Source organism: Clinocottus analis, unplaced genomic scaffold, assembly GCF_023055335.1.
Source record: "Clinocottus analis isolate CAN_PGR_092001 unplaced genomic scaffold, fCliAna1.0.p SCAF_19, whole genome shotgun sequence".
In the NCBI taxonomy this organism is placed as follows: domain Eukaryota; kingdom Metazoa; phylum Chordata; class Actinopteri; order Perciformes; family Cottidae; genus Clinocottus; species Clinocottus analis.
In genome coordinates, this window is record NW_027175920.1 from 14462968 (window position 1) to 14474831 (window position 11864).

At 41.8% G+C, this 11864-nt stretch overlaps 1 protein-coding gene across 1 annotated transcript; it reads right to left on the minus strand.

The window, feature by feature from the left end:
- Nucleotides 1-576: 576 nt before the first annotated feature.
- LOC137789845 (ciliary-associated calcium-binding coiled-coil protein 1-like) lies at nucleotides 577-11469 on the minus strand. Its single transcript, XM_068583666.1, has 6 exons — nucleotides 11141-11469; nucleotides 10961-11049; nucleotides 6904-7073; nucleotides 1380-1524; nucleotides 1123-1195; nucleotides 577-1034 (listed from the first exon to the last, which is right to left on the minus strand). Exons 1-6 carry the CDS (start codon nucleotides 11162-11164, stop codon nucleotides 954-956), a joined length of 582 nt encoding a protein of 193 aa, XP_068439767.1. The 5' UTR covers nucleotides 11165-11469; the 3' UTR covers nucleotides 577-953.
- Nucleotides 11470-11864: the final 395 nt, after the last annotated feature.

Sequence of the window (11864 nt, forward strand, 5' to 3'; positions counted from 1 at the left end):
GTAGTTCTGTTGTTCGGGACCCAAAATGTTTGCCTCTAGATCTCAAAAAGACATCACTTCATCTATGCTCTTACTAAGAATACGTTATGACTAAAGCTCCACTAGCATCAGGAGGTCTATGAGCTGTTTGAGAATTTGGATGTTACTTTCGTATTTGTAGTTCACTTCAGCTTCTTTATATAGTTGCATAAACCCAATTGAACTAATGCCTCAAGCTACTACGAGGTACTCCCTGTGGACCGAAGTAGTAGTATAGCCGCTTTATGAAACCTTTTATTTCCCTGCAGCAGGGATCCGACAGTCTGCCCCCCCTCAGTCCTGGTTCTCCCGTGCCATCCTCCCTCCTGCAGAGAGATGTTTTTGTCGGCTCCCAGCAGAGCACCGACACAAGGCTCTGCTCCTCGCTGGAGGAGGAGACGCTGCTGCAGGTGGCGCCGAGGCCAGAACTGGGTTGAGTTAGTCTGAATTTGATAAAGGAACCTGCATTATTTTGTCTGATTTTTCCAGATAATAACTATAAAAAAGGTCTTGTTTACTAATGTAGGTGATATTGAAGTATCAGTATAAAACCGAGACTGCGTTGTAAACAGTTTAATATATCTGGGATTAATACATTCAGAAGAGGGTTGTATTATTATTATTTCTTAATAAACAGGCGACTCATCTAATGAACGGCACACCTTTCATGTGGTGTTGTTGCAAACTATCTGACCCATACAAAGTCTGATACTAACCTAAATTCATCATTAATTAATCGATCCATGTGAAGATCTAACAACCTTGGTTCTGTGTAAGGTGGAGAAACAAAAGAAACGGGTGGACTGATAATGTGCAGTCTGACGGCACAGAAAGACGATGCCTTGTGGTGGACACCGACGGAATCGGCAGTCATCCATCCATCTGCTTATGCAGCGCCACCTGTTCATCCCTCTGGGTGCCAGGAGCAGAGTCACTCACTGGGAGTAGAGGTGAGTGGGAATGCCTTCTTCCAATGGAGTGAGAGCCCCTTGACAGCCGAACACCTCGATGGTCCTCTGGAAAACGATGCGTTTAAAAAATAGGACGTATGGACAGGAGCGCGCACACACACACACACACACACACACACGCACACACACCTACCTCCGTGCCAGTCAGTAACTCGTCTCTGGAAGTGGTGAAGAGGAGCTCATAGAGTCTGTACTTCTGAAACAGACTAAAGAATACAAAAGGTCAGCTATGCCAGATTAATTATCAAAATAAGACACACAGTGTCTGTTTTGTTATATAGACATTTGTTAACCTTACCTTACTGTAAGGGAGTCAAACATGCAATTTGAAAAACATCCACATCTTGATTTTACTTGGGAATACAAAAGCATTTTAGGGATTGTTTTGACCTGTTTCTGATGTAATGTATGAGCGCCGTGGCTTCTTCTTCGTTGAGAAGTGGAGTGGTATCTTTCTCTGATGTTAGGCATTGGCTGGCAGCACCTAGCGCTACAGCAAACCCCGTCAGGTTCTCCACAAAAGGCATCTGCTTCTCTAGAATATGACAATAAAACACAGATTACGGCTGGGGCTCTGTCATATTTGGTAAGCAACCATACGCTGAATAAAATAATTTTAGGTGACCAAAATGTTAGATTAACTTCTATGAACTGAAAACACACTGTATAGGGGTTGATGTTCGAAGAGTATATTAACAACTCCCAGACGCAACAACGCTGTGATAGATACCTGTCAATCACCCCGCCCTAAAGCACACCCTGCTTTATGATTTATGTATTTTACACTAAATGGGACCATCATTTACAAATTGAACATCAGCCTTTATTGAAGAAATAGGCTACATTTCTCATTAAAGTTAAACTACAATCGATGCCGACAGAGTAGTCACACCCATTTACTGTCACTCTTTACCCTGAATCATGCTGGTGAAAACCTCAAACAAAGACAATACAAACATTCAGTATACATTCTTAAACATAACATTTCACCATTTCACAGTAGTAAATATATATATATACACATTGCATATTTCTACATTACAGCACTCACGACATTGCCTCCAAGATGCTTCCCCGTAAATGCAAGTGGATTACTGAAACCATTCACCATTTAACCGGAAGTACTGGACCCGGAAATAGTTAAAACGGAAGTGATGTCATAACATAGCACGGATAGGAAAATCATATTGCTAATAACTAAGTCAGTGCAAAACATTCATTGACTTCAAAACAATTAGACTATGTCTCAAGTCGCTTCCCGATGGCAATGGAATGCAACTCTAAGGCATTTACGCATTGGCAACATAAATACTTATTATTATTATTTTGATCCTGTGTGTAAATCAGCGGTATTCAACTAAGGTTCAACAAGGTCCAGTTTGAGAAAATGTCCTCATGCAAAGGTCTGTGACATCAAAGTAAAGCCTTACTTAGTCCCATATGTATTGAAGTAGACAACAGTTGAAGTCAACAACTGACTGTCAAATTAAATAAAGAAATAATATCTCAACAATATTTATAATCAGTTTTCAAATAACTGAATGAATTATAAATACTTTAATAATAAATACATATTTTATAAATAAATATTTCAATTACAATAACGGCTGGATTTAAAAATAGAAAAACATTACGGAAAGTGTTGGAAGAAAAACCTATTTACTCAGTTACTGTTTCACTGTTACATTCAGAAATCTCATTGAACTGTCATAGTGAGGTTACAATCAGCTACCAGACTATGTTCATAAATTAGACCTACCTACCACAATCTATTATGCAGAAACCAAAAAGAAAAACAGAAGTGTCTTTCGCCATTTAGAGAACAAACAACTAACGAGGGACAGGCGCTGCATCAAAACCTAAAACAAAAAAACAAATGATGTAATTTTTGGGGATGACTAATTTCTGCCGAAGTTCGGTCCCTAATTATGCTAAATTGGTAAAACCTCTGTCGAAATTAATTCATGACAACACATGACGGCACATGATAAGTTAATAGCAGCTTTGGTGACTGTGCAAACTGTCTGCACCGGTAGTGTTATACCTTTAACTCTAAAAGTATCTCTGCAGCAGCAATCCTGCTCCTGCAAAACAAGGTCGCTTACATGTTACCTGCGAGACATCTTTCAAGCATGGCAGTGTTGCTTTTACAACCTTATTTGAAATTAAGATATTGACCAATTTACTTTTGAGCCATGGGTTGAATCATGTCTCAAACAGGAGGGATGTATAGGGGAAGAAGGTGGTTGCAGCGTACGGCTTTCCTAATCACTCAAATATATTTTTTTCACTCAAATAAAATGTTTTGCCAGAACCAGACTATCCTTTTCAGTACATTTGCATGGAAGTTACTGAACTCAACCAATGTGAAGGAAAGACATATTGTCTAAACGATTATAAATATGTTTTCAAAATAGATTGAGGTATTTTCAACTAAATAATCAGATGCTTTAAACAGTGACAAAAGCCTTGACAAAAGACATAATACCGAGGTTCGGGATACACTAGAAAGAATTTACTGTGATAATGACACATCGGCACGTTTCATCTGCCAACTCTACGTACAAGTCGCCAGTCTAACAGACACCTGTTCAGACTCCCTTTCTGTAAGTTTTTTGCAGTTGCAAAACACGTGTTGAGCGTGTGACCAAGGACAGATCAGTAAATCGCTGTCTACTCTCACTCCCACCGTGGATTCCCCCTCGTACCTGCCTACATACAGAGATAACGGCAAACTTCTCCAGTTCCTTCTCGGACTCTGTGCCTGAGATTGAACTACTCCATTTGAGCAATCAAATGGAGACTTTCATACGCTGTGAACTGAGTCTTTTAGTACAGAGGGGCTGACCCCCAAGGAATAAGAGATTTGGGGCACGGTGTTTTAATTATTTTAAAAAAAAAGCATATCTTACTTTTTGACTGTCTTTCAACTCTTGAGGGGCTGACCTCCAAAGAAAGGAAGTTGCAGTAAAACTAATGTATGTGTAATAAATATTGTTGAAATAAATCTTATATACTCTGAAATAAGAGTCTAGTTATCTACTTAATGGGGACTCCCGTTTAATGGAAGGAGATAAGTTCCAGGTTGTCGAGGCACAGAGGTAATCACCGGGCCGGGGCCATTGACAAGGGAAGGCAATCCAGCAGGAGTCCCGCCCCGTTTGCAGATCCAGACAAATGTAAGTAGATCGTCTGGGTTTCACTGCGTGTAAAACGGTTTGTCTTCCCTTCCTATTAGAGGAAACAGTTTGGTAGATTACGTGGCTCAATAGTGCAGTTAGGCCACGAGGAAAGCCAGACAAAAGAGGTTTTTAACATCTGTCATTGTCTCCATGAATTGTAATCGAAAGCAAACTGTCCGGGGTTCCAAAACGGGCCCTCCTTACACAGCTGGCGTAAGAAGATGGAGCTCGCCCTTAAGGCTGATTTATACTCGGGTTTTACGCAGAGACGCAAGGACGCAAGACACACATGGCTGACCTTGAGTGGTCAAATCGGCCATTTTGCGTGCGTCACCCCAAATTTCTGACTATCCGTCAAAGCAACGCGAGCCGTACGCAGCCCGGAAGGCTGTGATTGGTCCGCTAACCACATCCTTTCTGAGTCTTGCATTTCCAGTTTCATAGCTGTTTTTAAAAGCCATAGCAGAAACACGAACAATGGATCTTGTTGAAGAACGTTTCGCTAAAGAGGTCCACAAATATGAGCATTTATAAAACCCGTCTGACGGAGTATAAGGACACACAGATGGAGGTGAATTCCTGGAGGGATATATCGGTGAATGTCGGTGTGCAGGTCGACTCTTAAACGGTCGTTGCGCCACCTACTGTTCAGGAGTATGAAAAACGCAGGGGAACTAAAAATCAAAACGAGTCCGTCAATCTGACTGCGTGGCCAGCCGTAGTTGGAGTTGCAGAAGTATAATTCAGCCTTCAGCTTTGACCAAGTCAAGGCCGAGCCCTTTACAATCATATGATCATTTCTTGCAAACCACTCTATGGGACGAGGGGAAAGGTTCACGATTATCCTGAAGACGGCATGAGGGTTTCTGTTAGTGGGTGCTTCTTTGGACCTGTTTAACAGCATTTTTATCCAATCACATTTCACCTGTCTTACTCTAATGAAAGAGAAGCCTGGTTAGAATACACAAAACTGGGGGGGTCTGTTTTAATATAACTAACCTGTAGTATTTCCAACCTACTACACATGCAGAGGGGCTCAAGGAGTCGGGGCTACCAACACACCGCTGGGGAGACATGACATGACAGAGTTTGTAGAATCCAACAGTTTCTGAGTGGAGTTCTGTTGCACATGGTATATATATATATATATATATATATATATATATATATATATATATATATATATATATATATATATATATATATATATATATAGTTTGAAGTTAAAAAGTTTGATCTGTAGTTTAGTGTTTTGTATTCATTTATATTCATGGTATACTTTACAGTTAATATATTGTTCAATTTGAAGGGCTCGTCCGGCCGAGAGCATCTGCCTGCCGGTCGGACATTCTTTTTCTGTTATGGAGCGCCTGACACGGGAATTGCGCTTTCCAAATATTGCACTGATATGCCCAATTCTCAACTCCCGTATGCCCACCTTTGCCAGTGGGTGGCGCTATGACAAAAAAGTAACAATTACTTTCTTTAAAATGCCTTAACTGTACAGAAAAGAAAAGTCTTTCTAAAGAGAAGATCAGGCCGATGCAGCATTTTAAAAACAGATTTCTAAAATTAAAAAAAAATCAAGCACGACAAGTTGGGGCAGATTGGAGGAAGTCCAGTGGAGTTATAAGAGCTTGTTTAATGACTTTGGCCAGAAGGTGGTGCTATGAAAATGTGAACATACACATGCATCATGTTTCCCTACGTGAAGTATAGATCCCGTCATGTAAATACCATGTAAATATGATGCCATTGGGCTGATTTCCTTTCCTTTCTTTATGTACATGTGCTCAGGCCTGTACCGGCATCATGCAAGAGGAGTTTTGGGCGGATTGCATGGAGTTACATCAGCTTTCTCTTACATAGCGAACCACGCAAAATGGGTGTGTCTTGGTGGTCCACGCCACGTTGAGGACATTCACCGAAAACGCGCACAGAGTACAATTTAAGCTCATAAGGGTCTTGAGATCACCCTTGAACAGAATTGAAGTCGATCGTAAAATTTTCTAGGACTAGTTAGTACAAATAGAAACGCTATAAAAGGTAAAAAGAAATGACAGTCCCAAATTGGCCGAATGACTGTAGCGCCTCCCTTGTGTTTAAATCACACAAAAGATGTGTTGCGTGTTAATGGATGCATTGTGCACATATAAAACAAATTTGGAGTCATTTGTCTAAATAGTTGTATTATTATGAGTATTAAAAAACAAGACACACCCCTAAGAGGTTAATTGGACGTCATCTCCTAAACATGAGATATCAAAAGCTTTTAATCCAGTCTTGATGTTATGAATTGGACCAAGCGTGTTGGACAAAAGTGCAAGATTATGTTTTTCAAAAATGAAGGAAATTCTAAGCAGTTGCATGCTGTGGGTCTGATAGGCTTTTTTGTAGGGCGGGTGGAGATGGACTTGTGTGATTTTTTTCAAGTCAATCGTACATTCTGGCTGAGGGGCGTCGCCGGTCCGACTTCTAGGGGGCACTCTAGAGCCTTTATTTAACACAAATATGACACCTATATCATACGTCTATTTTATATCAGGCTTGACAAGCGTGCAAAGTTTGGTGACTTTTTGAGTATGGCACATACCACGAATATGCACCCAATGTTCTAAGATAAAAATGTCGACGGAAAATAAAAAGAATCCTTGCAATACCAATAGGGTCCTTTCGGACAGTTGCTTGGACCCTAATAATAATTCTGTGAATTTTTTTACGTGTTCTTCCACCTCTTATCTTTTTCAGCAGTATGTGCAGTACAGCCATGATGAAGGAGGTTTGCATGGGGGTGAAGTTGGCCTCTTTAGCCCACCAGAAGCCACAGACATAGTAATCCAGCAGGGCAGCTTCCTTCATGCAGACGAGGTGGTTCCTGAAGCCCAGAATCTCTGTCATTTCACTGCAGACAACAGAACGCAGATCTGCATAAATAACAGTCACGTAAATGCCAATGAAACATCTGAGGCAGATCAACAATTCAGGATACTGACATTTTGTCCTCAGTTTGTTTCTGTTTTTTTTAAATCTTATTTTGGGGTAAATTTGTGGCTTTTAAAAAACATGAGAAGCCTTCTAAAAGCCAATAAAACACATGGTGGATATTTTAAATATTCATGATTCTAGTAGTAGGTAGGTGTTAAGGATGTTTTTCTACGCTAACAAAGTGAAAAGCAATGACAGCATTTTAGAATTTAAATCGGAATTTAATTCCTGGCATTATATTCCATAACCATTATATTATAATTCCTGGAAACTGTGCTTTCTGATTGGTCCGTCTGTGATGGTGGTTGTTCATTTGTTGTTTGGTCCAGGTCCAATGTGTCTTAACACATTATAAGACACATTGGCCGGCATTATATGGCCTTAAACGCTATTTAGACCTTTGTGCTGTAAACATTTACCTTTTTTAAACAGAATTAATAAATGATGGAAAGAGATACTTTAAATGGTAAGGTTGCTCAAAAAGGAACATGCATGCTTTAAAAACATGGATACAATTTTTAAAAAAAAGGAAACTGGCTGTATGTTTGTGAATTCATAATGCATTCAGCTATCTACTTTACTATCTGTAGTATGTTGACTTCCTGTCAACATACCACAGGAAGTGTCGCTTTGTGATGACATCTACCAGCTGCAGAGTTCAGATCATAAAATAATAGGGGGCATCTCAAGTCTCTAAATTGTCGTTTCTTCGCTCCTCGCTCCTCGACTGAACCGGAAGTGGTTTTGCGCCGCCATATTGAAGGCCGTCCCAAAGCTCTTATTCGGCTCGGAGGAGCGAGAATCGAGGAGCGAGGAGGGAAATCGGAGTCATGATCGAGGGGCCCCGAGAGCAGACTTCCAGGAAGTGTTTTGACACTGGACACGCCCCCTCACTGTTCCTCTGTTATCTGATTGGACGCTGCAGCTGAGCGGACTGATAGCTGGAGTTTCATAACAGAGTGAAGACGATCACAAAATAAACGTTATATATATTCTCGCTCCTCCGAGTGTTATCTTATTCACCGTCTGGTTAAAATATGTGTTCATTCATTGTAGGTCTGAACAACAAAAGGGCCACAAACTATTTTCTTCAAAGATTTGATCTGTTGTTTCTCTCAATAACTTTTATTATGTATGTAATTAAAATCAGAGAGCTGGAGAGAGAGGAAACACGTTTTACAACATGTATGGTTATTTTATAATGTCACAATTAGAATTTCAAAACATATCGACGTAAATAATGAATAAATAAGACTCAAGGCTGATTTAAGGCTGATTAAAGGCTGAGTTATACTCAGGTTTTATGCAGAGACGCAAGCACGCAAGACACGCATGGCCGACCTTGCGTGGTCAAATCGGCCATTTTGCGTGCTTGCTTGTGTCACCCAAAATTTCTGACTATCCGTCAAAGCTACGCGAGCCGTACGGATCCCAGAAGGCTTTGATTGGTCCGCTAACCACATCCTTTCTGAGTCTCTCATTTCCGGTTTTATAGCATAATATCTCTGTTTTTAAAAGCCATAGGAGAAACACAAACAATGGATCCCGTTGAAGAACGTTTGGCTGAAGAGGTCCAAAAATATCAGCATTTATAAAACCCGTCTGACGGAGTATAAGGACATGCAGATGGAGGTGAATTCCTGGAGGGAGATACCTGTGAACGTCGGTGTGCATGTCGACTCTCAACGGTCGTTGTGCCACCAACTGTTCTTGTGTATGGAAAAGGCAGGGGAACTAAAGATCAAAACGAGTCCGTCAATCCGACTGCCTGGCCAGCCGTAGTTGGAGTTCCAGAAGTATAATTCAGTCTTTATACTCGGGTTTTACGCAGAGACGCAAGCACGCATGGCCGACCTTGCGTGGTCAAATCGTCCATTTTACGTGCGTCACCCCAAATTTCTGACTATCCGTCAAAGCTACGCGAGCCGTACGCAGCCCGGAAGGCTGTGATTGGTCCGCTAACCACATCCTTTCTGAGTCTCTCATTTACGGTTTCATAGCATACCGCTTTTTTTAAAAGCCACAGCAGAAACACAAACAATGGATCCTGTTGAAGAACGTTTGGCTGAAGAGGTCCGCAAATATGAGCATTTATAAAAACCCGTCTGGCGGAGTATAAGGACACGCAGATGGATATGAATTCCTGGAAGGAGATATCGCTGAACGTCGGTGTGCAGGTCGACTCTAAAAGGTCGTTTTGCCGCCTGCTGTTCTGGAGTATGGAAAAGGCGGGAACTATAAACCAAAACGAGTCCGTCAATCCGACTGCCTGACCCGCCGCAGTTGTAGTTGCAGGAGTATAATTCGCCCTTCATACTCGGGTTTTACGCAGAGACGCAAGACACGCATGGCCAACCTTGCATGGTCAAATCGGCCATTTTGCGTGCGTCACCCCAAATTTCTGACTATCCGTCAAAGCGACGCAAGCCGTACGCAGCCCGGAAGGCTGTGATTGGTCCGCTAACCACATCCTTTCTGAGTCTCGCATTTCCGGTTTCATAGCTGTTTTTAAAAGCCATAGCAGAAACACGAACAATGGATCTTGTTGAAGAACGTTTAGCTTAAGAGGTCCACAAATATGAGCATTTATAAAACCCGTCTGACGGAGTATAAGGACACGCAGATGGAGGTGAATTCCTGGAGGGATATATCGTTGAACGTCGGTGTGCAGGTCGACTCTTAAACGGTCGTTGCGCCACCTGCTGTTCTGGCGTATGGAAAATGTAGGGGAACTAAAAATCAAAACGAGTCCGTCAATCCAACTGCGTGGCCAGTCGCAGTTGGAGTTGCAAAAGTATAATTCAGCCTTCAGACGCAAGGAAGGGATGCAAGTGAGGGAAACGGGGATGCCATTTAGAGACTTGGGATGTAGGCTGAAATATACTTCTGCAACTACGGACGGCCACGCAGTTGGATTGACGGACTCGTTTTGGTTTTTTAGTTCCCGTGCGTTTCCCATACGCCAGAACAGTATGTAGTGCAACGGCCGTTTAGAGTCGACCTGCACATCGACGTTCACCGATATCTCCCTTAAGGAGTTCACCTCCATCTGCGTGTCCGAAATCAGCCTTCAGACTACACACACGCAAATACTACACTATCCACGGAAGGAAGACATGACTGCAGACGGTTTTAACTACTAGGGTTAGCTGGTAACCACCAATACTCATTAGCTAGCTAGTTAGTTAGCTTACTAGCTACATTTTGATATCATTGAAGGTATTCCTTTAAAAATGTTGTCCAATTTTAGAAGACATGGAACATGGCTGCCATTTTGTCTCATTGTTTGCCCAGTTTAGTTTAAAGGCTGATTTATACTCAGGTTTTACACAGAGAGGCAAGCACGCAAGACACGCATGGCCGACCATGCGTGGTAAAATCGGCCATTTTGCATGCTTGCCTGCATCACCCAAAATTTCTGACTATCTGTCGAAGCCACGCTGCCGTAAGGTCCGCTAACCACATCCTTTTATAAGCCATAGCAGAAACACGAACAATGTTGAAGAACGTTTGGCTGAAGAGGTCCACAAATATGAGCATTTCTATAACCCTTTTGACGGAGTATAAGGACACGCAGATGGAGGTGAATGACTGGAGGGAGATGTCTGTGAACGTCGGTGTGCATGTTGACTCTTAAACGGTCGTTGCGCCACCTGCTGTTCAGGAGTATGAAAAACGCAGGGGAACTAAAAATCAAAACGAGTCCGTCAATCAGACTGCGTGGCCAGCCAGAGTTGGAGTTGCAGAAGTATAATTCAGCCTTAAGTAGTTTGCTTTTGGGGCTTTGAGGTCAACGCTACTCACAGCTGCAGTCCGTCCCTGGTGCTCGCCAGCAGCGAGTGGACTTGTTGTTGTGGCGCCGCTTCCCACTGGAGGAAACCAGCTTCGTCTTCCTGAGGGAGGGTAAGAACAAACATGCTGTAGTTAACTAGCTAGTAATTATGTCGAATAAGCGCGCGTGACACAGGGACAGACAGTTATTACCTGGAGCGTCGCTCCCCCGGACATGTTGCCAATGTGGTTTGGTTACCATGGCAGCACCCCAACAAACCGTGGATGGTGACGGCACGCTCTCGTTCAGCCTGCCAGTGTCAAGTTACAGTGTTTTTATTCTTGTTCAAACGGCAGCATGTTTTCCCCGCAGCGCATTTGTGTGTATTTGTCATGAGGACTAAATGTAACTTCACAGGCAGGTTAATTGTCCATATGTTTGACAATTTGTATCCGATTTTTGGGAGCCTGGACTTAATTCCACTCATTTGGCTTTTGTCGTTTTGTATTAATAAATCATACTGTAATTTACACATGTGTTCTTACGACTGACATGTGTATGCTTTTATTGTGAAAGTAATAAATTTTAACCCAAATGATAAAATCTTCATAGCTATAACTGTATGTTTAATCATGTAAAATCATTGCTCTCTCTCTCTCTCTCTCTCTCTCTCTCTCTCTCTCTTCTCTCTCTCTCTCTCTCTCTCTCTCTCTCTCTCTCTCTCATCTCTGATTTGAAAGCTTTGTCAATCAAGTTGAGGTTTGGTTCTGGACTTAGTACATACATACAGTACATTATTTATGACCAGGTAATATTCCAAAAGGGCAATTTCTGCACACAGCGTCGGCCATGATATGTGATGATGTCATCACCTTTAAGAAAATAGAAAAATACAAATCAATGTTTTTGTGGTTGTGTGTGTGTGTATATATATAG